Source organism: Acipenser ruthenus, chromosome 11, assembly GCF_902713425.1.
Source record: "Acipenser ruthenus chromosome 11, fAciRut3.2 maternal haplotype, whole genome shotgun sequence".
NCBI lineage: Eukaryota > Metazoa > Chordata > Actinopteri > Acipenseriformes > Acipenseridae > Acipenser > Acipenser ruthenus.
The window spans coordinates 2,216,866-2,244,672 of NC_081199.1; the positions used below are offsets into that span (position 1 = coordinate 2,216,866).

The 27,807-nt window shown below is 46.8% G+C and overlaps 2 protein-coding genes across 4 annotated transcripts in view; both read right to left on the reverse strand.

Annotated features, from left to right (window-relative positions):
• The window catches only part of LOC117973324 (BICD family-like cargo adapter 1), a 30,352-nt gene extending 2,724 nt beyond the window's left edge, over positions 1-27,628 (reverse strand). Inside the window, exons 1-11 of one of the 3 annotated variants that reach the window (XR_009330489.1) lie at positions 26,668-27,628; positions 22,924-23,139; positions 11,085-11,201; positions 10,579-10,590; positions 8,362-8,508; positions 7,042-7,221; positions 6,171-6,389; positions 5,889-6,032; positions 4,791-4,921; positions 1,067-1,187; positions 318-426 (exon numbers count right to left, since the gene is read on the reverse strand). Coding sequence is in view for 2 of the 3 variants with exons in the window: in XM_059032806.1 (XP_058888789.1) it covers positions 1,067-1,187; positions 4,791-4,921; positions 5,889-6,032; positions 6,171-6,389; positions 7,042-7,221; positions 8,362-8,508; positions 10,579-10,590; positions 11,085-11,201; positions 22,924-23,139; positions 26,668-27,084 (1,704 nt within the window). In the remaining variant the exon portion in view is untranslated. The remainder of the gene's footprint in view (positions 1-317; positions 427-1,066; positions 1,188-4,790; positions 4,922-5,888; positions 6,033-6,170; positions 6,390-7,041; positions 7,222-8,361; positions 8,509-10,578; positions 10,591-11,084; positions 11,202-22,923; positions 23,140-26,667) is intronic. The other 2 variants (XM_059032806.1, XM_059032807.1) reach the window with 2 other exon arrangements.
• Positions 11,226-15,174, reverse strand: LOC131739353 (uncharacterized). The gene is made up of 2 exons (XM_059032808.1): positions 14,354-15,174; positions 11,226-13,925 (listed from the first exon to the last, which is right to left on the reverse strand). Exons 1-2 carry the CDS (start codon positions 14,820-14,822, stop codon positions 13,147-13,149), a joined length of 1,248 nt encoding a protein of 415 aa, XP_058888791.1. The 5' UTR covers positions 14,823-15,174; the 3' UTR covers positions 11,226-13,146.
• Positions 27,629-27,807: the final 179 nt, after the last annotated feature.

The window sequence follows — 27,807 nt, forward strand, 5'->3', positions numbered from 1 at the left end:
TGACCTCACATCTGCAAGCGGGTCCTCTTGCACTTTGCATTACAGTTACAACACTTATCATTTTCACCTTTACAGCACCTTTTGAAATGAAAAGGACAATGGCAGATGTGACATGCCCCCCCCTGGTTAGAAAAGCAGCGACGTGATTAAATACCATCGTTAAGCAATCTGATGCCATGCACACCGAGTGGAATGAATCTGCAGGAAATAAATGAGTAAGTCAAGGCAATGGCTGGAGCACAGAGATGGCTTTGTGGTGGAACGGGTGACCGGAGGCAGGAGTCAGTGAGGGGGTGGGATGATGCAGTGAGGCTCACCTCGAAGGCAGGAGGGGGGGTACCACGAGGCGGTGGGAACGGTAGCGGAGAAAGGCCACTAGATCAGAAACCAGAGGAGCCAGATAGTAAAAAGCCCTGAGGAACAAAACTGCAGCCAGGAGAAACAGAGGTAAGATAACACAGCGGAGAAACAGACAGAGCCAGACACATACACACAGAGCAGAGACAGAGAGAATCTCGAAGCTTCAAGGGCAGGCGATTCAGAAGCAGCTGCTGTCTGTCTGCTGCCTTTATCAAGATACAGTCCTGCCTAACAGAACACAACAGCACAGCCAAGGTGTCGTCTCAAATCACTTGGGCATTATATGAGATTGTTTGCTGCCTGACTGTCCAGATCAGTGCGATTGATTTATTGACTGGTTAGTAGTTAAAGATAACATGCCCCTTATAAAGGTTTCCCATGGTATTTCTACAGTTTTCCCATGGTTTTACTGTGCATTTACCATAGTTTGCCATGCTTGTTAATATGCTTTACCACACCTCTCTGTGCTTGTACAATGCTTACCTGTGCTTCACCATGCTTTCACTGTGTATTACTACACTTTGCTAAGCTTTTTACTATGGGACATTTTTATACAGGTTAGTTTACCTCGGTTTGTTTTTTATTATGCTTTTCCACAGCTCTGTGGTTGACAATGCTGACCTGTGCTTCACGTTGCTGTGCATTATTCCACGTTGCTGTGCTTTCACTGCGGGGTCTACTCTAAGGGGTGCGTCCCCAGCCTCACCTGCCACGCCTCCAGCTGCTGGGACAGGTTCACTTTCTGCTGGATGGCGTCGAGGAGCTGGCTGTTCAGAGCCATGATGTCGATCTTGCACTTAGCCAGCTCCATCTCCACCGCGGCCTTCCTGGAACACAGAGGGCAAAGGTCAGGGGGGCGGGACCTGCGACGGGGTCGCACTGCCGCCAGCCAATGAAACACAATTACTGAAATCAAGACTGCATTTAGTTTTTTTTCTATTCTGTGTTTGAGAATATCACCCATAACTAGTCGTTTTAAAAGCTGCCATGTGTTTTTATTTCCAGCTGCCGCGCTGGTATCACTACTCCTCTTGTCATTCCCATACAGTAAAACAACGCTATCCAAAGAAGCCCGGTGAGCAGCTGTAATGTAACAGGATGGTACTTATTTAAAGATCTTATTTTGAAATGATCCCTTGCACTGGAAAAATGCCTGAGAAGGGAAGGGGTTCCACTAGTACCGTGTTTCACCGGTAGCAATGACACAGTAATTGCATGATCAGAGTACAGCGTTACAATAACAGGATATTGATGGGAAAAGTCCCAGCAATAAGCCTCTGGAGAAACAGTGGTTTGCATTGAGCAGACTGTCCCAGAGGTCTAAAGCCAGCCCCCAATCCTTGTCACACACAAAGCAAGGACAGGAGCTCCTGTTCTGGTGCCTGACCTACATTGGAGATGCGTGTTTTACCAGTCCTCTGGTTATAGATCTGTGGGCAGTTGGAATATCAAGTGCAATTGATTGGGTAAAATGTTCCTCTTCTGGGGTAATGCGTTTCACTGTTTTCAGTTTGTGCCGATCCGCTTCGGAGCTAACTCACAAATGCCTCCGAGTCCCCAGCTACCAAACCCTCTCCTTTTGAATCTGCAGAGCGCACATTTCAGAAAGGGAAGCCGTTTGTTTTTACATGTACTTGATAAGTACTGTTTTGTTTTTTTTTAAACTGAGGAACATTGTATTTGAAATTAATTATAGCGCTTTACATGTTTAATAGTATAGTTATCTGGTTCTTGCCCTGACCAGGTACAATAACCGCTGCTTTGAGGGGTCTGATCTCTTGGTGAATGGTGCTGTAGTCTATCACACTTTCACAAGAGGACGTGGTACTGCACTCGTCAGATGAAACAGAGACACAGAAGAGGTTTTGCAGTAATTCCTAATTAATCAAAAGCAGATGGGCTCTTTATATCCAGCTTTTAGAAAGGCAGTCCTCCTAATCGGCTTCGGCGGAGTCCTGAAACATGGTCCAGGATAAGCCTTTGCAGTAACTGCAGGAACAGGTTATAGCCACAAGGTGGAGCCATTGCAGCTTCTGTTTCATGGTCCGGCTCCACCAGCTGCACTCCAAATGAATCGGAGGCAGAGATTTAACCCTTTAGACGGCTGGCTGTCGGTTTCCATGCATTACTCTGTTCCTGCTCAAACATCCTGGATGTATAAAATATATTTAAAAAAATAAATTGTTGGATTCTGATTCTCCTTGGATATAGAGATCTGTTTGCTGTCCTCTGTTATCATGTTCAGGTTGATGTGTTGCAGTGTGCTCTGTCTGGTCCTGCTCTGTTATCATGTTCAGGTTGATGTGTTGCAGTGTGCTCTGTCTGGTCCTGCTCTGTTATGTTCAGGTTGATGTGTTGCAGTGTGTTCTGTCTGGTCCTGCTCTGTTATCATGTTCAGGTTGATGTGTTGCAGTGTGTTCTGTCTGGTTCTGCTCTGTTATCATGTTCAGGTTGATGTGTTGCAGTGTCCTCTGTCTGGTCCTGCTCTGTCATCATGTTCAGGTTGATGTGTTGCAGTGTGCTCTGTCTGGTCCTGCTCTGTTATCATGTTCAGGTTGATGTGTTGCAGTGTGCTCTGTCTGGTTCTGTCTGGTTCTGCTCTGTTATCATGTTCAGGTTGATGTGTTGCAGTGTGTTCTGTCTGGTCCTGCTCTGTTATCATGTTCAGGTTGATGTGTTGCAGTGTGCTCTGTCTGGTCCTGCTCTGTTATGTTCAGGTTGATGTGTTGCAGTGTGTTCTGTCTGGTTCTGCTCTGTTATCATGTTCAGGTTGATGTGTTGCAATGTGTTCTGTCTGGTCCTGCTCTGTTATCATGTTCAGGTTGATGTGTTGCAGTGTGTTCTGTCTGGTTCTGCTCTGTTATCATGTTCAGGTTGATGTGTTGCAATGTGTTCTGTCTGGTCCTGCTCTGTCATCATGTTCAGATTGATGTGTTGCAGTGTGCTCTGTCTGGTTCTGCTCTGTTATCATGTTCAGGTTGATGTGTTGCAGTGTGCTCTGTCTGGTCCTCCTCTGTTATCATGTTCAGGTTGATGTGTTGCAGTGTGCTCTGTCTGGTTCTGCTCTGTCATCATGTTCAGGTTGATGTGTTGCAGTGTGCTCTGTCTGGTTCTGTCTGGTCCTGCTCTGTTATCATGTTCAGGTTGATGTGTTGCAGTGTGCTCTGTCTGGTTCTGTCTGGTTCTGCTCTGTTATCATGTTCAGGTTGATGTGTTGCAGTGTGCTCTGTCTGGTTCTGTCTGGTCCTGCTCTGTTATCATGTTCAGGTTGATGTGTTGCAGTGTGTTCTGTCTGGTCCTGCTCTGTTATCATGTTCAGGTTGATGTGTTGCAGTGTGCTCTGTCTGGTTCTGTCTGGTCCTGCTCTGTTATGTTCAGGTTGATGTGTTGCAGTGTGCTCTGTCTGGTCCTGCTCTGTTATGTTCAGGTTGATGTGTTGCAGTGTGCTCTGTCTGGTTCTGCTCTGTTATGTTCAGGTTGATGTGTTGCAGTGTGTTCTGTCTGGTCCTGCTCTGTTATCATGTTCAGGTTGATGTGTTGCAGTGTGTTCTGTCTGGTCCTGCTCTGTTATGTTCAGGTTGATGTGTTGCAGTGTGCTCTGTCTGGTTCTGCTCTGTTATGTTCAGGTTGATGTGTTGCAGTGTGCTCTGTCTGGTTCTGTCTGGTCCTGCTCTGTTATGTTCAGGTTGATGTGTTGCAGTGTGCTCTGTCTGGTTCTGCTCTGTTATCATGTTCAGGTTGATGTGTTGCAGTGTGTTCTGTCTGGTTCTGCTCTGTTATGTTCAGGTTGATGTGTTGCAGTGTGCTCTGTCTGGTCCTGCTCTGTTATCATGTTCAGGTTGATGTGTTGCAGTGTGCTCTGTCTGGTCCTGCTCTGTTATGTTCAGGTTGATGTGTTGCAGTGTGCTCTGTCTGGTCCTGCTCTGTTATCATGTTCAGGTTGATGTGTTGCAGTGTGCTCTGTCTGGTCCTGCTCTGTTATGTTCAGGTTGATGTGTTGCAGTGTGCTCTGTCTGGTTCTGTCTGGTCCTGCTCTGTTATGTTCAGGTTGATGTGTTGCAGTGCTCGTTATGATTTTCCAACATCTACTTGTGAATACTAATGAACAGCAGCCAGTACCCTGGAGCAGTGACATGATTAGTAATGGATCGGTAAAGCAATTACTAGTTTTGAAACACATTTTAGCAGTCGCTTACATATAATGCGCTCTTCCACTTTGCTCCTGTGTGGGATTGTAACCTTAGATATTACAGGCTTACAGGACTGGCAGAACGGAAATCCTGGAACGGCAGTTCTATCAGGCTTGCAGAATTCATGTAAAGACTGGACTGGCTCACACTAAAACCATGACCTGGGCACGCTTCAATAGGCAGTGCCACTCCAGTGTTGTTTGTGTGTGTAGCTGTCGCTGTGCAGCTGGGGTGGCGTACTTTGCGATGGCTTCGTCGCGGTCGTGGATGGCTCTCTGGACCTGCTCGCTCTGCTCCTGCTCCTCTGTCATGGCTCTGAGACGCTCCCTCTCCTCCTTCAGCGAGCTCATCTCCAGGGAGAGCAGCGTGGCCTGCAGAGGACAGGACAGCGCGGGGGTAAGGACAGTGAAGGCACCACACACTGCACACAGCTCAGCACACTCGCCAGACTGCGACCAACCACCTTATTCACACTCACCACGGCTTTTAAACAACTAGGCTTTAGCAGTTTTTTAGAAACTGCATTCTTCTCAAAACATTTTTCAGGTAATCAGCCTGTAGTATATGCTGGCTGGGGATTCACTTTATTTGGCTGTGTGGTAAAAATCAAGGTGAATGTCTTGTAAATCAATTGTACCTTTTAAGTAAACTGGGGGCTCCCGAGTGGCGCATCCAGTAAAGGCGCTCCTCGCAGGATGTGCTCTATAGCCTGGAGATCGCTGGTTCGAATCCAGGCTATGTCACAGCTGACCGTGACCGAGAGTTCCTAGGGGGCGGCGCACAATTGGCTGAGCGCTGCCCGGGTAGGGAGGGCTTAGGTCGGCAGGGGAATCCACGGCTCACCGCGCATCAGCGACCCCTGTGGCCGATAGGGCGCCTGTGGCTCTGCAGCGGAGCCGCCAGATCTGTGTTGTCCTCCGGCACTATAGGTCTGGTAGCATTGCTGTGGATCTGCAGTGCGAAAAATGACGGCTTGGAAGGAGCACGTTTCGGAGGACGCGTGTTCCAGCCTCCGTTTCCTGAGTCGGCGGGGGGGTTGCGAGCGGTGAGCCGGGGATACAGATAATAATTGGGCATGCTAAATTGGGGTGAAAACCGGGGTAAAAATAATTGGCGACGACTAAATTTATAAAAAAAAAAAAAAAAAAGTAAACCGAGATACTCCTAGTGTATGGACCATAAGAATGTGATATCCTAAAGCTGCTAATTTAACCAGAAAATGATCGTATTCTGTATCCTTTAATGTAAATCATATAGTCCCCCGATTAACAATTCTCCTGTTTCCTTTGGGGCAGCCCTCCTCAACCCTCCTGTGTTTCGGACCCGAGTTAGTTGTACCTGGTTGTGAAGCTGCAGCGCCTCCTCCTGGCTGTCCCTGGCCTTGCTCTGCTCGCTCTCGTACAGCTCCCGCAGCGTGCGCGACTCCTCCCCCAGCTTCCTCACCTGCTCCTCCAGAGCCTCCTCGTCACTGCGCCGGGAGCCCTGCAGGGGGAGACAGAGAGGGAGACTCAGTATACAAACACTCACGAATCTCATGAAGAAAGCACCGATAAAAACCTCTGAATACGATCTAAGCTAGGGGTACATGCAGCTGTCTCAGTAAACGCCCTCGTCTCTCACCGTAGACTCGTTGCCGTCCAGCAGGTTCTGTGTGAGTCTCTTCAGCTCGTGCAGCGCCGTGTCCAGACTACCTGTCGGGACGTCCTTCGCCGAAGACGTCTCTGACGACTCGTCCATGGAGGAGTCCGTGGACAGGGCGGAGTCTGTGACATCATTTCCTCTGAGGTGTGAGCATAATGAGCGCACCTGGCAAAAAGCTTCCCAGAGCTGCAGCCTCAGCTGCACGAGACAGAGAGAGAGAGAGAGAGAGGAATTGTAATATCCATGTTTTATTATGAGCTCTCATTGGGCGCCTCGTGCTAAAATCAGACCCTTCTGCATTCACTGTGTCTGATCGGCGTGCTCCTATTCCCGTGCACCTCGAGATTAGCAGAAGTTGAATACAAACAAACACACCCATCAAGCTGGGCTCATTTGCATGAGCACCCGTGTGTGCTGGCAGCTTTGCAAAGCAAATATCCACGTGTCACCGGGCTAATACAAAGAGTAACTGCGGCGGCGTGCTCTAGCGAAGGCAGTGCGAGACGGAACTAATCTCATCGTCCAGCCTGGCACCTGGGCTTCTCTGCCAGATGCCCCTGAGTTCAGCAGCAGAGACAGTGTGTGTGTGTAGGCTGCTCTCTCTCTCTCTCTCTCTTTCTCTCTCTCTCTCTCCTGTGTGTGTGTAGGTTGCGCTCTCTCTCTCTCTCTCTCTCCTGTGTGTGTGTTTACCTGCTCCCTCTCCTGCTCCAGCTCCTCTGCCTCCATACTCTGCGCGCTCTCTCTCTCTCTCTCTCTCCTGTGTGTGTGTTTACCTGCTCCCTCTCCTGCTCCAGCTCCTCTGCCTCCATACTCTGCTCTCTCTCTCTCTCTCTCATGTGTGTGTGTTTACCTGCTCCCTCTCCTGCTCCAGCTCCTCTGCCTCCATACTCTGCTCGATCTCAGACAGCAGGGAGGTGGAGGTAGGGCCCAGGCTCTGCAGGCTCCTCTCCTCGCTCAGCTCCTCCATGCGCGCGGCCAGCTGCCGGTGAGACAGGCGCACCTCCTGCAGCTCCAGCTGGTTCTGACGCAGCTGCAAGACACGAGCACACGACAAGCATGCAGCTTAGCACTGCACTGGACAGGGGTGGCAAGAGTTACCAAGCACACTGCTTAGCACTAAACTGGAAGGCATGCCTCATCATTACATGAGTCTCGCGACAGCACAGCTGCTGTTCTCAGTGCAGGACAGAGTGTTCCCAGTGAAGGTTGCAAACCACACAAGGAAACAATCTCCCTCCCCTCCCCTCTCACACCCTCCCCTCCCCTCCCCTCCCCTCCCCTCCCCTCCCCTCCCCTCCCCTCCCCTCCCCTCTCACTCCCTCCCCTCCCCTCCCCTCCCACTCCCTCCCCTCCCCTCCCACCTCACTCCCTCCCCTCCCCTCTCACTCCCTCCCCTCTCACTCCCTCCCCTCCCCTTCTGCACTTGTAACGGGACCTCACACACTGGCGCAATTCACATCTCTCTGTGCTTTTCTAGAATGCTGTTAATGGTTTATAATGTATCCTGCAAATGGTTCCACTTGCTTAAAATAATTATACAAAAAAATCAAATACAAACATTAAATAAATAATATGATTCTCAATTCAACAGTTGTTGTAATTCAAGTCATCCTAGCTTGTGTTGAGCTAGTGATGGGGTGAGAAAAGAGTGCAAGAAAGTAAAGGAAAGAGCAAAGCGTTTAGAAAATGTACCGAAGAAATAGCAATACAACAGCGAGCAGGGTGTCCTCGCTGCACCGACCCCGACGCTGCTTGCTGTCTACATTCTGTTTGCGTTACTTATTCACGCAACGTGCCCCAAAACTGGAGTTCTGCCTACACTGGTTCCTAACTCCCACAGAGCCTTATCTTACCAATGTATTGGGGCCGTTACAGTAAAACAACATTTTATAAGAACCAAAAAAAAAAAATGCATTCAATACAGGGCTAAAGGGTACTGTGTAAAACAAAACCCATGAATTAGCAGTATATGAATATAATCGAGTATTGAAAGAAAGATGCTGTGGTACTGCGTTTATTTTCTAAAATACCGAATACTTAAATGTATTGCTGCAATAACACATTATATGTTTTCATGCAAACACATAGAAAATAACAGTAACAGTGTCAAGGTACAACAGTCGAGCAAGACAGACGCCACCGATGTAGAAACGTGGCTGTTTAGAGTCACCTGTAGGTCCTTGTCGTGACTCTGTCGCTCCAGCATCAGCGTCCTCTCTTGCAGGTCCTCTATCGTGTTCTGCAGCATCTCGTTCTCCTGCAGCGTGGCTCCTACGTGCCGCTCCAGCTCCCGCTTGCGTTCGGACAGCATCTTTATCTGAGCCGGGAGAGAGAGGGGGCGAGTCGAGTTACCGCGGCCTCACACTGCTCGTGATTCAGTGGTGTCGAGAGGAGGGGCGCAGCGCAGCCCCAAACAAGAATGTGTGTTGCCTAGCAAAGCCGAGGGAGTACACGTGAAATGCAAAGAGGATCTGGCGGCTGCTGCTGTGGGTGTTGAAATTCCCAGATGCAAAGCAGAGCGTTGCTACAGAAATGTGAACAGTGAAAACTCACAACGTTTGCTTCAGAAATGTGGACATGCCTGTTTTGTTTTTGCTAGCTTTTGATGACTATACAGTACTGTACTATGTTTTAACTTTTAGAAACCAATACGATGCACAAATAAGCAAAGTATTATTATTAGTTTCAGCAGGGAATGTATGATAAAACACAGTTGGATATTCATGACTCTTCTTGAATGCTGTGGCAGAAACCAACAGGAGCCTAAAATAACACGTTTCATTTATTTATTGTATTTATAAAACCAGACCTGAAACAAACCAACTTAAATAACCCAGAGATGAAGCTTCCTCCCCAGGGATATGGGCTTCCTGTGAAGCTGAACTTGTTTGTGGCTCACTGGAGCTGTAAGATCTCTCTGACGCAGACCCTTCAGACCCTTATTCTTGTAAAGTGAATTCAAAGCATTTCTGACTCCTGCCTCTGACCTTCAGACTTCACTGTTTCCCAGATAAGAGGTTTTTTTATTCTCCCAGGAAGAGTCATGCCCTCGGGGTTGGGTTGTTCTTAAAATGTTTTTTTTTTTTTAAACAATCTTTGCATTGTTTGTTGAGAGCTTCAGTACTGCATTAGGAAGACGCATTTATTTAGACCGTATGAAGGAATGTAGTTAGACAACAGAAAAAGAACAGAGCTACCAGACACAATCCCAGAAGTGCAAACTGTCACAATCACATGAAAGGTAACGTCAGAATGAAAAGGGAACCATCGCACTGCAAGAAGAAGCATTCCTCCCTACAGTTAATATGCAGTCGGGAGGTATGTGTGCAAACAGGAGACTTTGCATAACGGGCTCTTGCTCAGTGATTTTCATTGTAATAATTCGTAGTGCTGGGGGGATGCAAAAGCGTCATGCAGTTGTGTTTTATCTACCCTAAATACTCAATGATGAGTCTCCTACACCCCTACACAATGCATGGTGGACTTTGCCTGTTGGCATCTGTAGGCTGTTTAACTTTCCTAAAAAGATGATCTGGGTAGAGGAAGAGGGAGCTGGCTTGCTGCAGATAGAGTGGAGGTTTCTGGGTTTCACTGGTAGCTCTGTGCACTGTACACAGAGCTGTGTGGGTGCATGCAAACTATTGCAAAACAGCTGTTGCAAAATGACTGTTCCTACAAGATGGAATAATTCTGGAGATTACCAGGTTTCTCAGTTTAGGCCTTTACATCCTGCTGTGGACCAACTGTAACAAAAAAAAAGGATTTCTGCTAGAATGATTTTGAGTCTAAATCTTTTTTTTTTTCTTGGGGAACCATGCCAAGACTTTGCCGAACTATTTGTGTTACTCTGACAAACTGCAGCGTCAAGCCAGCAAACATTCCAGTTTTGAGAAACAAAATGAGAAGTTTCTCTGGGAAGGGCTGCTGATGACTGCTCATGTTTTGCAGCGCTGGCTGTCTTTGACTCAGGGCTGTTATCTCCGTTGTTTCTTTCCTTTCTAGAAACTCCAGGACCTTTCCCTCAAAACCAGAGACCCGTGCGTGTTCATGTGTCCTTCCAGCAAAGCTCAGCTCCTCGCATCAGGCACTTGTGTCGCAGCGTACCTAACAGCCGGGATTAATACGTTCTTTCACCTGTGTGGAACTGCTTCATGCAAACCAATCGAAACACTGATGGGCCCATGTTAAAAATGTGCTTCACCAAAAAAACAAAGAAAAGACCAGACAGTTGAAGCAAGAGCAGATGAATGAAGAAGATGAAGGTCGGGTGTCAGTTACTGGCATGCAGGTGAAACATGAAGAAGAAGATGAAGGTCGGGTGTCAGTTACTGGCATGCAGGTGAAACATGAAGAAGAAGAAGAAGAAGAAGAAGAGAGATCTACTTACCTCTAGGATCTGCTGCTCCAGACCAGGGAAGGAAGAGAGAAAGCAGAGGCAAAGTGAAAAGAAGTCAACTGGATTGTAGTAGAGAAAGAGATCCATATATACGGTATACTGGTAACCCTATCCTAGTCTGGACGAAAGGGGTCTCATGCAACTGTCTTCTACAGCAGGATCTGGGCTTTGAGGACAGGCAGGTGTAAAAATGAATGGCAAGACCGGGGTCAGCTGAGGGCTCAGGGCAGATCTTAAGAGAAGTTGTAGCTCGCTCTCACGCGTGTACAAAACATTATTTGGTCAGATGGAAGGAGATTGGTATAGAAGTGTGGACTGACAGCAAGTAGACCCTTCATGTTCAGACTTGAAGAATAAAACACAACAATATCACTTGCCCACCAAAAAAACATTTGATCTAATGTTGCATTTCGGAGGAATTTTTAACCCCGGCAATGGGAGGGACTGGCTGGATCTGTTTGTCCTCTGAGAAGGAGAAGGGACCCCAGGGGGCTCACCTCAGCCTGCAAACTCTCCAGACGTGACATGTGCTGGTTGGTGGAGACGCTCTTCTCCCGGAACTCGTCTCGCAGCGCGTGGACCTGGACAGACAGCTCCCGCTCCACCACCGCCGCCTGGGAACAGGAAAGGACAGTTAGAGAGGAGACACAGTGCATTACCCATAGAGGAGAGGAGACACAGTGCATTACCCATGGAGGAGGGGACAGTTAAAAGAGGAGACAGTGCACTACCCATAGAGGAGGGGACAGTTAGAGAGGAGACACAGTGAACTACCCATAGAGCAGGGGACAGTGCACTACCCGTAGAGGAGGGGACAGTTAGAGAGGGGACACGGTGCATTACCCATAGAGGAGAGGAGACACAGTGCACTACCCATAGAGGAAGGACATCTGCTTTTCGAAGCAGGCAGGCTTTTTAAAGTAAATGAAGCCTCCGCACACAGCAGTGCTCTCCCTCCACCCAGAGAAGGAAGCAGACTGCTCCAGTAATACTAATGGAGAGGCAGCCAGATCAGGGATTTGGGCTAAGCTGTTGCAACTCCTAATTAAATCAGGGAAGTTTGGCAGCTCTTTTGGAAGCAGGAAAAACTAAACAATAAGTCGGCTATTGTAACACAGCTGTTAATTGGTAGAGCAGGCTTGATTCATTGTAACACGACAGGATATCCGCTCATTGTGAGTGACAGAGAGCAGACCCAGAAGAGACAGTGAAACCTCGATCTATCATCACCTGAACAAGCACGCCCTGCTCTTACCAGAACAGCTTTCATTTTCAATGCAACCACACTTCATTTGTCAGGATGGGAGGGGGGGCATGTGCAGCTACAGCTTTTGAAATCACGGGTAAGACTGGGGCACCATTAGGGACGTAATTCAAACTGACAATACACTACACAATGAAATCTCATACGCTACACAGTGAAATCACATACACAGTGAAATCACATGCACGACACACAGTGAAATCATCATACACTCCATCCTGGGTTCAGTCATTTTTCTCCCCATTGTGTTTGTGTATTGTAGGTTTAGGAGAACAAAATATTTCCGTCTCAAGAGAAACTATTTTTATAGCTTCAGTAACAAGACAAAAATACGATGCAGACAAACCGAGCTGTTACATGAACTGTGTGCTTTCCTGTGCGCAGTGGCATTAATTATAGATGAATGTAAGGCGTAAATGAGTATTTAATTGCATAATTATGGGATGCTTCAGCTTTCCTAAGCAGTCATTCCTTTGGAAGACGGTGGGGTTAATAGAAGCTGCACCACATTTAAAGATGATTAAGCTTTCGTACGTCTCAGGAGCCCTGGACTGGAGCTGCAGGTGTCTGATATGATCCCCCTGCAAACCAGCACAGCACCGTGAGTCAGAGAGGCGTCACTCCTCTCCAATGCAGTTACTTCCAGGAATGGGACCATCACATCGCAGCTAAAGGCAACCTTTTCATTGTGCCCTGATCAGCTGCCCTCCAGCAGAGGACGGGTGACAGCTGGACCTCCAGCTCATCAGAAAGGGCAAGGACAGGAAGAGCATGCAGATCACTGGGTTTGAAAAGGCAGCCTTCGCTTTACTCTGCACTCATCTTTATCACCACGCTGTTTGTGTGTTATTGTAGGTGTTAGGAGAACAAAATAGTTTCTAAAACAAAAATGATAAAAAAAAAAATATTTTATATATATATATTGTTTAATAAATCCTAACATTTAAGAAAAGTTTCAATCACAGAAAGTACAAAAATAAAAAATGCATCTTTAGAACAAAAAACAAAAGCACCAGTGACAAACTTTTCAAAAGCATGCCTTTTCCACTGAAAAAAGTAAATCTGTCTGAAATGAGTTTCTGTTTCACTCTCGCAATAGCCATTGAGTTGCTTTAGATAGAAGACCTTCTGAACTTCTGAACCTAGTCTCGGAGGTAATAACTGACCAGAATCATACAAAACATTCTACCACTTTACTACTGCAGCCAGTCATTTACTTTCAAGGACAGCTTCCACGCTTTATAAAACAAGACCCCTGGTCCTTAAGGAATCGAATGATAACCCTAGTTGTGATGTCATGGTGTGTTGGCTGCATCATGACTGTGAGGACTGTTCTGGGAGGCGTGGCCGGGATCTGAGCTGCCCGATTGGCCAGGGGATAAACCCCGCCCCTGGGAGGAGGAACCTGCATGGACGACCTGTATGTTCTGTAGGGCGGAGGCAATGGTAGAGCCCATGGAGGTTACAGCACCGGCCAGGGATGCAATCTCTCTGCTAATGGCCCCCACACTGGCAGAAAGGGAGCGCAGTTCCCTTCTTATGGATTCTGAGTTGGTTGCCATTCTCCTGAGGGATGTGGCCATGCTGCGCTGTGCGACAGTCCCGTGCCTCCTCACCCTCCTCCTCCTCCTCCTCCTCTGCACGCTGCCAGTGCTGTGTGGCAGTGGGGGGTTTCCCCAGCTGGCTGTAGCTTCTTCTTCTGCCTCTGGATGGATCTTGTATGGCGCCTCGGGCTTCAGTGCTGTCTTCCCAGACGTGCCCGGGTGTCTGGAGGGGAGCTCTGCGGGGTCTCTGTTGAGCTCCGGGTGTCTGGAGGGCAGCTCTGCAGGGTCTCTGTAGAGCTCCGGGTGTCTGGAGGGCAGCTCTGCAGGGTCTCTATAGAGCTCCGGGTGTCTGGAGGGCAGCTCTGCAGGGTCTCTGTAGAGCTCCGGGTGTCTGGAGGGCAGCTCTGCGGGGTCTCTGTTGAGCTCCGGGTGGCTGGAGGGCAGCTCTGGGTGGTTCTCCTCGCTGCTCCATTCACATTTCCAGTCCCCCGCACTCCTGTTGGGAGTGGATGCCCCTGATTCACTGGGCTCTGCAGGTAGAAAGCGTGCGTATTGAGAATGACGCCGGCACTGGACAGAACGGGCTGCTTGTTTAACTGATGCATTTTTCTATATTCTTTTCTTATGTTTTTAGGTCTGTGGGATACTTAATGATTAACTTGTGTCCCTTTCTGGCGAGGTCACCGCTGCAAATAAGAACTGGAGCTCAACGGGTTTTACACCTAATTAAACCATAGCACCTGAATTAAAACTTAATATCAATTTTAGAAATGTTTCAATGAGAAGGCTTTGCCAGTGTATCTGGACATGTACTGTGCTCTCTAATTGTATTTTACTGTCTGTACTATATATACAGAATATAATTAAAGATGTTTAATAGACATACAGATAAATAAGAGAATAGAACGAATGCATACATAAATAAATAAAACGAATTAAAAAACAACAGCAGAAATACCTTGTTTCATTTCGCCCAGTCGCACACACACATAGTCCTCTGGAGCAGCCTGCTCCTTCAGTGCAGAGTGGGATAGGCCGGGTCCTCCCAAGTCCCCCAGAGCCCCCTCATCCAGAGTGCCCAGGATGGCCTCTTCCTGCGGTGTCAGCCCCCCCAGGGACTGGCCTGTCTCCAGGAGGACCCTCCAGAGGTCCTGCGCTCTCTTCTTGATCCCTCTCCTCTCGTCCTGCCACCTCTTCTGCACCTCGATCACGCTCCTCTTGGTCTTGCTGTGTTCGTTGATGTGCCTGGTGATCTCCTGCCAGACCCTCTTCCTCTCTGGGACCGGGCTGATGTTTTTCCCGTACAGCTTGGAGGCGTGGGCCAGCACGTCCTGTCTGAGCAGCTGGATCTGATCCGGGGTGAATTTGGGTTTGCGCTGCCTCTCTTTCACGGGAGAGCCCTCCTCGTCTGCCATGCTGTCTGCCATGCTTCCTGCCTGCCTGCCTTTTGTTTTAAGACAGTCTTAAAATCCAGCAAGAGCAGCTTGGTGCTGCAGCAGGGAGGAAGGAGCCAGCCTCATTTGCATCCCCCGTCTGATTGGTTGGAGCTGTGTGGCGCCATGTCCCTGAAAGCCTGCTGCATAGTTCCAGTGTGAGCAAGCAGAATGCCATTAACATAAATAAGACCTCATTGTGGAAGCTGTACAGCGGTCTTAAGGGCATGCTAAGACACTGAAATGATTACTGGCTGTAGGCCAGGTGGTACAGATTACAAGTGGCTGCCAAGGCAACACCAGGGGTGTTTTTTTTTATATAGATAAGAAGCAAAAGATCATATTTCAAAGTGTTTGATTATGAACATGCAGAAAAAAATATATTTCATTACAGGAAGTGCCAAAGTGGTTCGTTGTTAGCAAATGACTTGACAATAACTCCTGAATGTGATCACTGTTTTTTTTTTTTTTTTTTGGCATATTTAGAGAATTTGCAGTGTCACTTTATTTATATTCAGAGCATTTTTCAAAAACAACCAGGAGATGGGTTAGTGTATATATAGCTTGTAATTTACAACAGAGCTACCCTTTGCTGTACTCTAAATGAACACTACAAATTCTAAGCTAAGTGTTCTTTGCCTGCTTTCTGTAACGGTCTTAATAAAAACGGTGATCTGTCTAGGAGCCTCCTGCTTGCCCTGGAGGGGCTGAGTAATGCGTGGAACGGCAAGAACGGCTATGCTAGGTGAATTTTCTTTCAGTCCTAATGTCCAAAATTGGACTCATTCCTAGTCATTTCAGGAAAAAAAGTTTTCCACCAGAAGGTACAATTAACAAGGTTGATAAGCTCTGACACTGACTGATACTGTCTGCGACAGGCCAGCTGTCTGCAGCAGACTGTGTCTATCAATCTCCGACGGACCAGATTTCAGAGCCATTACGCCCTGGCAGGAAAGCAGAGAGGCAACAAAGGCCATATGCTGCGAAGCCTCTGAAAATATCAAACAAACAGGTGTCGGTTATCATGCAGGACGAGCCTTCGGGATCGCTGCTCCCAGAGAGGTGTCTCTTTCTGTGCTGTCTGCCGGTCGCGAGGTCGGGTAGATGGTGCTCATTTCACAAATTACCTGGTCCCTCAATCCTGGACTGGAAAATGAATGAGGAGTGTCTGTGTTCAAAGAAATGCCGCCTCTCTGGGAAATTGATCACTGGAAAGTCCTCCGGGATCACTGAAGCCCATGTAAGATTGATGCAACTCCTCGGTCAGTGGTGAGGAATGACAACGCTGACACATTAAAGTAAAATAATATTCAAACATCCACTTTATTAATAAAGTCCATCAGCTCCTGCTCTGAAGTGCTGTAGATCTCTACAGTCACGCTGTGGTTGCACCCAATACAATCCTGCAGGTTTGAAAATATGACAGAGAATTTCAAAGCGAGTTCTGGTCCTGGGTGCACTTGCTGGTCAGACCCCTTCAGAGAAAAAGCAGCAGAAATCATGCTGGGCAGCGCCACTAGGGTGCTAGGGTTTGTATCAGGGCATCAAACAGAGGCAGGCAGGGAGATAAGAGTGAACAAGCTGTTCTAATGATCGTCTACAGTCTGATCCCACCACTGCCATAAACCCCCGTCTCTTTCCACTGTTACAATGCGGCATCAATCTTCAACAGGCCCTGCATCTGCTCCATGAGTTGTACAGAATAATATCGACGTGATGCATTCGGTTGCTGTGGGTTTATCAGGACCAGCGTACCACGACAATGCAAGATGTTCAGATGTGTGTTGATCGCTGGCGGGTGCCGAGGGGTGCTGCTTGTTGCTGAGTAATGCACACTGGCTGGCTTTGATTACAAGTGCGCTAAACCCAGAGTCCAGCTTGTGCACAGCTTGGGTCCCGTGGAGAAACGAGTCCAGCAGAGACTGTGTTAACAGCAGGAAACATTCAGGAATGACCTGAATACACACGGCCTGACGTCCCAGGAGCCCAGCAGGCACACTGCATGCTCCAGCACCAGTGATGTGGGCATTTCCTTTCTGCTCCACGCTGATGTTAAATATAGAGCTTCAGCACACACTACATTCAGGCAGGCCAGGCGCAGTCAAGGGTAAGAAGCAAAGCGCAGTGACTGTTTACTGTAACTGGAAGTAATTGGTGTCACTGGAACCTGCCCGGCAGTGACTGATGCTATTCAAGCTATTTACTCCAAACTGTGAAAGCCCCTAAAATGAAATGTTGCATTGGAACGTTTATTTGGTTACTGGGTGCGGATGAGAACTTGGAGTAAAACAGCTCTGAGAATCTGCTGGCTGTAACCCCTTTGTAAGGGAGTAACCCTGTACGCAGCAGGAGGAGCAGTGTCACTGTGAGGGGTGTATCGGAGAGCATCAGACAGGTGTGCGTTACGTGAAGGCATCATCCTTTAGTACTTTAATAAACACCCTGCAGCAGCCTGGTGCATGTGTAAGAGAGGTGGGTTCTGAGTGACAGCACGCTGTGGAACTCTCCTGGCACACAAGCACCAATCACAGCGCTTCAGGACTAATCAGATTGAGGGTCACATGCCTGTTGCTATGGTGATGAGAGAGAGAATTGGATTGGTTCGGACGCCTACGTCTAAAAAGCTACTTTGAGCAAATGAGTAGAATGGCACTTGAACGCTTTAAAATGTTTGTGGTGGTTGAAAGAAAAATAATAATTATAGGACTAGAACCTGCATGATCAAAATGATATTATTTCCTCCTTTTAAGATTAAAAACACCCTATTTTGACAAAATCTTCCTTCAATATGCTTTTGGAGAAAATTAGTGTGATCTGTGTGTACAAGACAAAAATAAACACGGCCTATTTCATTCACTCTAACCTGTGTGATTTCAGCAACTTAGCATGCAATATCTTCAAAAACAAAACACCACGTTGATTCAATGTACCGCTAAGAATATTGTGCGCGAGCGAGTGAGTGTTTACATTTTAAATACAGGAGTTCAATTAGTAAATGAATACATGCACTTAATCCAGCTAAGAGGCTTTTATTCAAAGTGTAAACGCCAGTCTTTAACTGACTCCTATTTTATTAAAAGAAGAAAAAAATACATATACTGTAGTTCCAGCCTCTTAAGCACAACTGCAAGTCCCTTAATATCTCTCTCTCTCGTTTGTTTCTGAGTTCTTTTACCTCAACTTGGAATTTTATCTTTTCAAAAAACTCCGAGTTATCTGAAGACAGGAGTAAACACTTTGAAGACACGACTTCCCGAGTGGCAGACAGTATGTGTCTCGAACAGTTTCCAGTGGTTTACAGGGCCTTTGCCCAGCACAGACCAGCACCAGATGGGATTAAATGCCACAGGATAGAACGACAAACTTGTATCCATGGCAACATTACTGGACAGACCCAGCATAATATAGCTTGTCTCCTAGCAACCAGTGACACCAGCCTAGAGCCAGTTTAAAAAATAAATGATGCTGCTGTAAATGCATGTAAAGAGGATTCACTGCCTGATTAATTGCTGCTTGCTGTGCTTATCTTAATATACCCTATGCGATATGAAAAGGCATATAGAAACACCAGGAGAGGCTCGTCTAAAACACAGTTAAAGCATGCCATTCAGCAGATTACACTACACCCCCGCATCGAGATGTACACTTTTTAGTTTTTTTCCCAGGCTAAGCTGTGCCAGTAATGGTAACTTATCTAAAGGTCAGCCAGGACTGTCTCAACATCCCCCACGCCTGCGAGTGACTCACAGCGCTGGATTAAATTACCTGGAAAAGATGTCAGCTCCTGCTTCAGGATACAAAAAAGAAAACAGGGAGACCAATGATAATAAAAAGTGCTAGTTTTTAAACGTTGGTTAGCATTCTTTAAAGGGCACACCATGTGGCGTTGCTGTGCTTGTTAAATCAATTTCCACGTGCGTTTTTGCAGTGTCGGATTCGAGCAGCTCTACGCAGTACAGTAGTTTAAAACCTGTGCAACACAGCCTGGGCCTGGGTCAGGTGTTCCTTAATAGAATTACCAACCTGTGCTCTGCCGCTGTTGTTTGCTCACTTGGCCTTGAGGAGATTACACACAGTGCACTGGAGGGATCGCTTACACTTCATTCCCAGGAACCTGCTGCTACAGATTAGTGCACAACTTCATAGAATCTTATTGTCTCCCAAACTGTGTTGAATGACAGGAGTGATTTTCCGGCGTTGTGGATGGGCATGCCTGCTCGCAGTGCTGCCCTGAGCTCTGGTCCTGCACTTTTCAACCCCCTACTGTTCCAGCCTCTTTAATAAAAAGCCTGTCACATTAATTGCCTGTTTTCATGCCTCGACATGTCCAGGATGAGAATATGCCGCCTGCCTTTAGCCTTTGTGTCCCCAAAGCGTCTTACAAGGGATTACTGCTAATCTTTTTTCAAAATGCATTTCAGGAGGCTCCACTGCCTGCACGCACGGCTTCTCTGATTTCAAGGTCATGCTTTGGAGACTTTCACTGGAGACACGAGTAATAACATTAAAGAAAACATATATCATATCATATAATGTAATATGTATATATACTCCACTGTTTGTTTCCAAACACACGTTCCCTTGACAAAGGTCTGTTAAAAGTATCAAAGTGTTGGCAAGTTGGCTCTTTTGACATACAGATGGACGGGTGCTTCAGGCTCTTGTGCTGAAGAATCAGAGTTTCATCATTTGAATAAGAGCTTACTGTAGATATATGTGAAAGTGTGCCCTATGTCCCGTCCCCGGGGTTATGCACTTCATACCAGCACAGTGAAATAGAACCAGCTGAGGTGTTTGAATATATAATGCAAGCAGATCATATTCACTCATTTTCAATTTAATATTACTAACTCGTGATGAATCTTCCAATCTGGTAAAAAGAACCCATCTCCTGGTATAGCTGACCCAGCAGCGGTGGCTGCACAGCCCTGTATTCTATCTGAGACGCTGTGAGTTCACTGTACAGTATTTACAAAAGGATTGTGATACTGTGTCATTAGATAATGGTTGAGGCTGAAACTTAAGCTACAGTCCCTTGAGACGCCCTCAGCTGAGTCATAAATCTGTGCTGTAAATGAGGCCATGTGTTTAGGATTCCCCCACACCTGCCATGCAGCTCCCAGCGGAAAGGCAAGGCTCTCGAGACTCAATAGCAGGGGCAGCAGGGACTAAGCACTCAGGCGCAGGTGCTGATCTGTTCAAAGCTCCGCTTTGGTCTTGCTAATTGTAGTAGGCTTGGAAATTCTGTAAGAACTGATAGCATCGCGCGCTGGTAGTAAACACAGACAAAGTGCTATTTAACCTGAAGCAGTCTGTGACACGCGCACGCACGCACACACACACACACACTGACACACACACACAAGGTGCTATTTAACCTGAAGCAGTCTGTGACACACACACACACACACACGCACACACCTGCCAAGGCTATCATTAACATGAAAAACCCGCTCACCACCATCCGCAACCATCTTATGCATGTAGAAAAATGTGAGACTTAAAGAGAGACAGACAGCCCCCTGGGTTATGATATAATAGGCAATTTCATCCCAACTGGGGAAGCAATTCTTTAGCTACATGTAAAACTCTATGGGTGAACTACATATCCCCACACCACTGCAATTTGATGAGAAATAATATGCTTGACCAGATCCTCGGTGATTTAGCTGTAAGGGGATCTACAATGAAACTAGAACTTTGCTCTCGCAAATAATCAAATTACACATTTCCCTTTCATGATCTGCAGCGCTGTGAGTTATTGAAACCATTATACCGGCGGCCCGTTCTCACACACCCTTCTGAAAGATGCAGTGCCAGCCATGGCAGATAAACCTGCTTGCCATCACTCTCCCTGCAACTGATAGTGCTTTAAATGTGATAAAGCACAACTGAGCTAGCCTGGCCGAGACCCCACGGGCATCGATAACAACACGTCTTCTGAATGGATTGAAATGGGAGGGAGGGAAGGGGGGCACTGATGGGATAATCAGCATCATTCGTGTTTCTGGCCAATCCCTGCTTCTAGAAACCTGTTCACCACAGAGAAACTCAATTCCAATCCATTTTTAAAATCAATTGCCAATTCCAATTCCCACAGCATTGATCAAAATTGCAATTAGCAGCGTTCTGTTTAAATGAGCTTCTCACAGTGGCAACACATCACTGAATGAAGTCACTGTTAGTCAATCAAACTGGCTTCAAATGAAAGCAGCTGAACAATCATGTCTCTACATACATGGAAAAAACCTACAATAACCCACAATTTCATTTTCTTTAGGTAAACTATTCTTGCTTCTTAATAAAAGCTAATGGTGCTTTCTGAAACGGAAACGTTTGTGGCTTATTGAGTTTTTTCACCTGTTTTTGATGGTAATATTAAGCAAAACGAGGCGAGTTGACACACACCGCCAGGTACACGTCATTACGAAGAGCAGCGCCGTGCAGCAAACGACAGTCATAAAAGCTTTGGCTCGTGTAAAATGGCATGATTATGAAGACCACCTATTAATGGGAACTCATTGAGCCAGTGCTGTGGGGATCCCGTTAGCTGTAATGAACGCTAGAGGCAGGTGTGTGACCTGTGATAAGGAACTAGGTGGCACAGTGGGCTCGCTTGCGTCTCGTCTGTGCATTTCACCCCTGGAGGCTTGGTTTGGAATCCAGCTTGGGTCACGGGTGAAACTGGAATTCCCTAAGCAATTCAAACATGCTGCAAGCTGTTACTGGCAAGCCTGCAGGTACCGGTGACAGGGATTCAACAGGGACAGAGTGAAGGGGTTTAATACAAGGTTCTTCACAGCTTGGAGGTGGTTTGCAATCGGCCTTTCCCATGTATGAGGCCACTGGAACCATTTTCACACGTCTGTGTCATTGCAAACTCCAGGGTCACTTTCAAAACTTCCAATGCAAGGCTGTGGCAGTATCACTGTTTTCTTCATTCTTATCTCAGCTGAAACCCAGGTGTCCTCAAACAGCTGGGTAACGGGCGAGTCGGACCTGATATAGATCAGAGAGCAATCGATAAGAAGCAAGTAGGAGGTCCTGCATCCGCCCCTCTTCAGAACAACTACAGGCACTGAGATTAGATGCAGCCGCAGCCACACCGGTAACACAAACACACTTCATAAAAGCAGCCCCATGCAGTTAGATGTCTTCTTCCTGCTCTGAAGTCAGAGCAGGAAGAAGACATCTAACAATCCAGGACGGCTTCTGTGCAACAGATTATTTTGCTGGACGCCTGCAGTCCTGCAGATAATAAAATTGCACAATGTTTGAGCATCAGTAAATTGGAAATTTCACGGAGTAGCATTTTACCATTAAAGTATTTTTTAGAGTATACGGCACATTTTGGTTTGCGTTTTAGCAAAGGGTATAGTGTTTTTAGGGTTCAGTTGCACACTGATTTGGACCACAGGACAACAGAAATAACTCTGAACAATATGCTTGGCACAGTAAGTGTCAGCAGCAGTGATGCAGCAGTTCAATTCTTTTTAGCAGTGTGTGATTCTCTCTGCACTCCAGACAGATTTGCATGATCCGAGCACAGGCCCCTCCAGGGAATGGCAATGTTTTCAGGTTTCACATTCCAGCGTTTCTGCTTTGCTCTGTATATCCTCACAAACAGAACCTTTATCTGCGTTTGAATAACATTTTTAGCAATGCTGCCCTCCCACTCACTGCGATATACCGCAGACTTCACCAGAGGAGCAGAGGGTGGGGTATGAGAGATGCAACTCAGTGCTGTTTACTATTACAAATTCAGCTTTTTAAGTCCAGATTAAAGCCTTACAAATCTAATTGTTCTTATTTATTTGATTTGGTTCTTTTTGGAATCGTGTGTTCTGTCCTTCCACGTCAGAGAGCGGGCTTTGTTGATTGCCCTGTTTGTTTATGTATTCCAACATTCTATCATGCATTGCCCCCCCACCCCCCCACCCGGGGTAGAAGGCTTCAGTATTCCATCTAGAATTTGCTCCCGGGTCCCAAGCAGTCCCTGGAGCCCAGGCTCCTGGAAGGGGGTGTCTGGGATGGGGGTGACAGTGCTGCTAACAATGAGGGGTGTATCTGTGGGGGCCATGTCGCTGGGACTCACCCGGCTGAGCTGCTCCAGGAGCCGCTGGTTCTGTTCGGAGAGCTCCTTGACAGCGCGGCTCTTCTCTCTCTCCACCTCTCTCAGCTGGGTCTGGTGCTGCTCCAGCTCCTCCTGCAGCTGCTGCACGTCCCCCTCCAGCTCGGCCACGCGGCTCTCCCACTCCCCCTCCCGGCTCTCACAGCGCCGCCGCAGCTCATGCTTCTCCTGCTCCAAGAGCTGGGCAGGGGAGAGGAGAGAGGGGAGCAGGGGAGAGAGGAGGGGAGAGGAGGAGGAGGGGAGAGGGGAGCAGGGGAGAGAGAAAGAGAGGGGAGGGGAGGAGAGGAGAGAGGGGAGCAAGAAGGGGAGGGGAAGAAGAGAGAAGGGAGGGGGTGGGGGGAGTAGGAGAGAGGGACACAATATTAAGGGCACATTCAGGACATTATGTTTGTTTTTATGCCATAATCAGCGTTCTGGGTCAAAGGTTACCATCTATGGAGGACAATCAGCAAGGAAAGGACCTAGAGGCAGCCTATAGCCAGCATTGACTTACATGCTGGTTTGTGCTCTGAGGTCTGCAGTGAGAGTCAATATCTGCAATCCTCTGGAGTGCATGGACCGCAATTCTTTTAATTACAAAGCATACGATATGATACGATGTCGATTCATACAGTGCTGTTAAAACAACAGGATGCAACGTTAGAATTCCAGGGTTCTATCTGCCCGGAGTCACGTCTGTGTTAATGCTGCCAGTCCCTCTCTGATATTCCAGGGAGTGCTTTTTTTCCTAGATCAATAATAATGTGTAGTGTACTGCACATGCACCATGTTGGATTGAACCCTGCAATGCAAGGGTCACAGTTGTAAACGATGGCTCATTTATTCCACTGGACTGTTTTTTGTGGTTTAGTTCTTTGGCTCATACCTAATCATGATCTTTGTATTTTGTGTTTTGATTTGTAAAGGTTTTAACTAAACTCTATCAATTATTTAAGACTCGATAAAAAAAATGATTACAGAAAATAAGCCACTTAAAAAAAGGCTTGCTGCAGTTTGGCGAGCAAGCGTAGGTGTAAAACTTGAACTCAGAGCAACTGAGGACAATCTAAACTGTGTGGTCCAGTGGTTAAAGAAAAGGGCTTGCAACCAGAAGGTCCCCGGTTCAAATCCCATCTCAGCCACTGACTCATTGTGTGACCCTGAGCAAGTCACTTAACCTCCTTGTGCTCCGTCTTTCGGGTGAGACGTAGTTGTAAGTGACTCTGCAGCTGATGCATAGTTCACACACCCTAGTCTCTGTAAGTCGCCTTGGATAAATGCATCTGCTAAATAAACAAATAATAATAATAATAATAAACCAGGGCTGAAAAGCATGTCTCTGAGTGCTGTTTGTGGGCTGGAGAAGCATTGTCTCAACGCTGGGCTTAAAAAAATTCATCAGCCTCTTCTCGGTGTACAGGGACATTAAACTGATCTGACCCTTTTCTTTCAGAAGTAAAGACAACATGCTTACTCAAACTGTACCACGCCAGGCTAAATGTCACGCAATTGTCTGCTGAGGATATGTCTCTAGGGAGTTTGAAAAGCACCTAGTTAGCAGCAGGATCTGCATCCTGGCCTGCGTGCAGCAGCATGTGGAAATCAAGGCATGGCAGAAGAAGACAGCCACTGAATTGAGCAGGCTGATGTGCAAGCTGGCACTCTGCTTCTTTCTGTCTCCTGGCTTTGTGGGGAGCATGACTAGCTCATGAAATGCAATGGCAGATAAAGTGATGCACGTCTTGAGCGTGCTGTCATTCCGAGCTGTGCAACATGAAAGGCAGACAGCTTGCTGACAGGTTTCCCTGAGTAATGGTACCATTATGACTGGGATGAAATAACCTGCCACACTTCTTCTGCTGTATGGTCTCTGTAAAATAAATCAAGATTTCTGCTGCCAGCAACACCCTCCATGCATTGCACAGGAACCTGTGTGGGTGCAAGTGGTGAGCGCTTCAAACCGTTAGGGTTCGGTTTTGCAGTGTTGTGCTTCTGTGGTTTATTTGTGATCCTGCATTATCAGGAGAAACATTCCGTCATTCACAACTGAACAATTAGGTCTGCGTCTTTATCTCACTCTATATGAATTGTTTGTTCTATCATGTAGCCGTTGTAAAGCTGTTTGAAGCATTATATTTTAAACATAAGCTACTTTCCATTTTTGAAGTCTTGAAAGTGTTCTGTGGTTTACTTGTTAGTGTGGAAAGGCGCTGTATATAAACACAATTTGCTGCTGTTGTTCACCTTGTGGTGATCACACGCATGATCTGTATAAAAAAACTAAACCATAATATTCTACTTTGGGATTTGAAAGTGAAGCAGTGCTGTGTGTGTGTGTGAAGGAGATCAAGGAGAGGCGGTCTGTCTGTCTTTGGATAACATGAAGGATCTTTCAGAATAGGCTTCATACATCAGAAATGTCAGTCTTTGTAGAATCCCCCCGTGATCAATCAAACCAATTACTGACTAAGGACAACTGCCAGTAACCTAATCATATTACTGCCCAAGGTTAGCTCAAGTGGGCTGAATCGTGAGTTTAAAGGTTCCTAGTCCTTTTGGATTGACCTTTTTAACTCTGCCAAAGGGGTATTATTCAACATATACAGTATATTAGCTCAAAGAGCCAGCTATATTACACACACACACACACACACACACACACACACAGAAAGATACCCGCTGCCTTAACAGATGATGTGTTAATATTCTAGAAGTGTTAACATTAAAATTCGAATAGTTCATGTTAATTGAATTGGCACTTTTGGAGTTTTGCAAAAAAAAATAAAAATGCTGAAATAAATAATTGTAGACATCTATGTAACTTTTTTTTCCCTCATCCACGAAAGCAAAATTTTTGCTACAAAAGATTTCTTGTAATTATTTGTTTTCAAGAAATTTCTAGAAATTCTACATTTCCATTGGGGTATGTAAACTTTTGACTATAACTGTAGGTACCCACCCCATAGGAAATATTTGTGCTGGATACAGTGGAGCTCTCCACCTCGATACAGTATCTCTGGAAATCCAGGACTTGTGTTTCGATTTCTCTCTAACCCCTGATTATCCTGTCTAGTAGGTCTAAAGCCAAACACACCACCTCCAAACACCCGACAGCAGCCGAATAACTCGCTTTAGTTAGCAGCCTAGCAGGGCGGTTTCAATGCAAGAGAACTCGCTACCGTCAGACCACTCCTTCACTGTAATAATGAAAGCCTTTCCAATTAAAATAACATCTGGCAGTTTCAATTATACCGTTTCACCTACACCTAGGAGCTACTGTGGATGCGCCTTTCACTGCAGTGTACTGTTGATTTGGTTTACATAACAGAAGGTATAATAATCCTATGCAATGCGCTTCAACACACGATAAGGGTGCCTCGGTAAAGTGTGTCAGTGCACTATATTAACCGCTGGGATGATTAGCGTTTGTTGATCCCTGGTGATAATTTGAATGCTTACCATTACCTTACTATCACCAGTCCATCCCAGCTGCACTCATATAAATCAATTTACCATACATGCTAATTAAAAACAAAATTAAAAGTGTTACACACAATTTGCATACATTAGCCTCCCGTGGTATAATTAATGAAACACAGCTCGCCAGATTGTTTTTCATCATAGCACGTTCGATGTGGACTCGTGTGCTCTACATAGCCCTGCCTGAAATGCCTGGGAGCAATCAACACAATCGTGCATGTAGAAAATAAAGCCGTGATTAAGCCTTACCTCTAACTGCTCCGTCAGATCTTTGTGCATGTTCTCATATTGCCGAGTCAGATCCTGATTCCGTTCAAGCAGAGCCTTCCCCAGTCTAGCGGCCAACACCAAGTCCTTTTCCTTATGCTTAATTAGCGACAACAAGTCGGTGTCCTGCCCGTTGATAGGAGCTTCCAGCCCAGCCATATCTCCACAGCCCTCCTGCTCCCCGGCAAGCATGGCCAGCTCTTCTTCCAGCGCTAGCCCCAGGCCTCCCGGGCCGGGGTAGAGGATCGATCGCCCGGTAAGATCCTGTAGAAAGCCCCCGGTGCCCGGAGGGGGTTTCATGTTGTGGGCTGACTTGTGCTCCATGCAGTCGCTGTCCAGCTCCGATGGTGCTGAAGTTGCTGTCGGGGACGATGTGAAGTCCAGGCAGAACGTTGACATCGCCGCCCCGCGGAAGGTAAAAAACAACAACTGCTGTACTTACTGCTTCTATAGGCGTCTCTGTATATTACAGCTTCAAGCTGATATTATCCGTTTTCCGCTGCTTCATGAATCGATACAATTGCCATGGAATATCCCGGAGCACCCACCCCTATCCAGGCTGTTTTACAGCGCTCTGATCCAGAATGAGCGTAAATCTTTGCACAGCCTTGCACAGATTCCAGCAGCTCACCCCGGCCGGTGTGTCTGTTCTAGTTACCTTGCTTAAAATGTGACAGTCGCTATCCCAAGATTCCGAGTTTATTGTAATTCGGTAGCGGTGTTTGGTCTTCTCTTTACCCGCCCTGGCGGGCTCTGTCCCTGCGGTGATTTCTAATGTCTGTCCGCCCCGATGCGCCGGGGTCCCCGAACCCCATTGTTAGCTATCACTTTGGACACATCATGCAGCAGCTAGCTGGGAACTGTGATCACAAACATTACCAGCCAAAGCGCGATCCCGACGGCCCCACCTCCCTGTCAGGGCGCGTTCCAGCGCTTCTGACATCAGCACACATACCTGCTTTTTTAAAGCCTCTGATTGGCTCGGGGTGATATCCTCATTTCACAGTGATGTGTTATGTGACGTTGACAATCATCCAATTAATCCATTAATGAGATACATTACCATAATGACCTGCTAAAGCTAGTTTTAATTTTAGTTAACCAATGCATTCGTAAATGCAA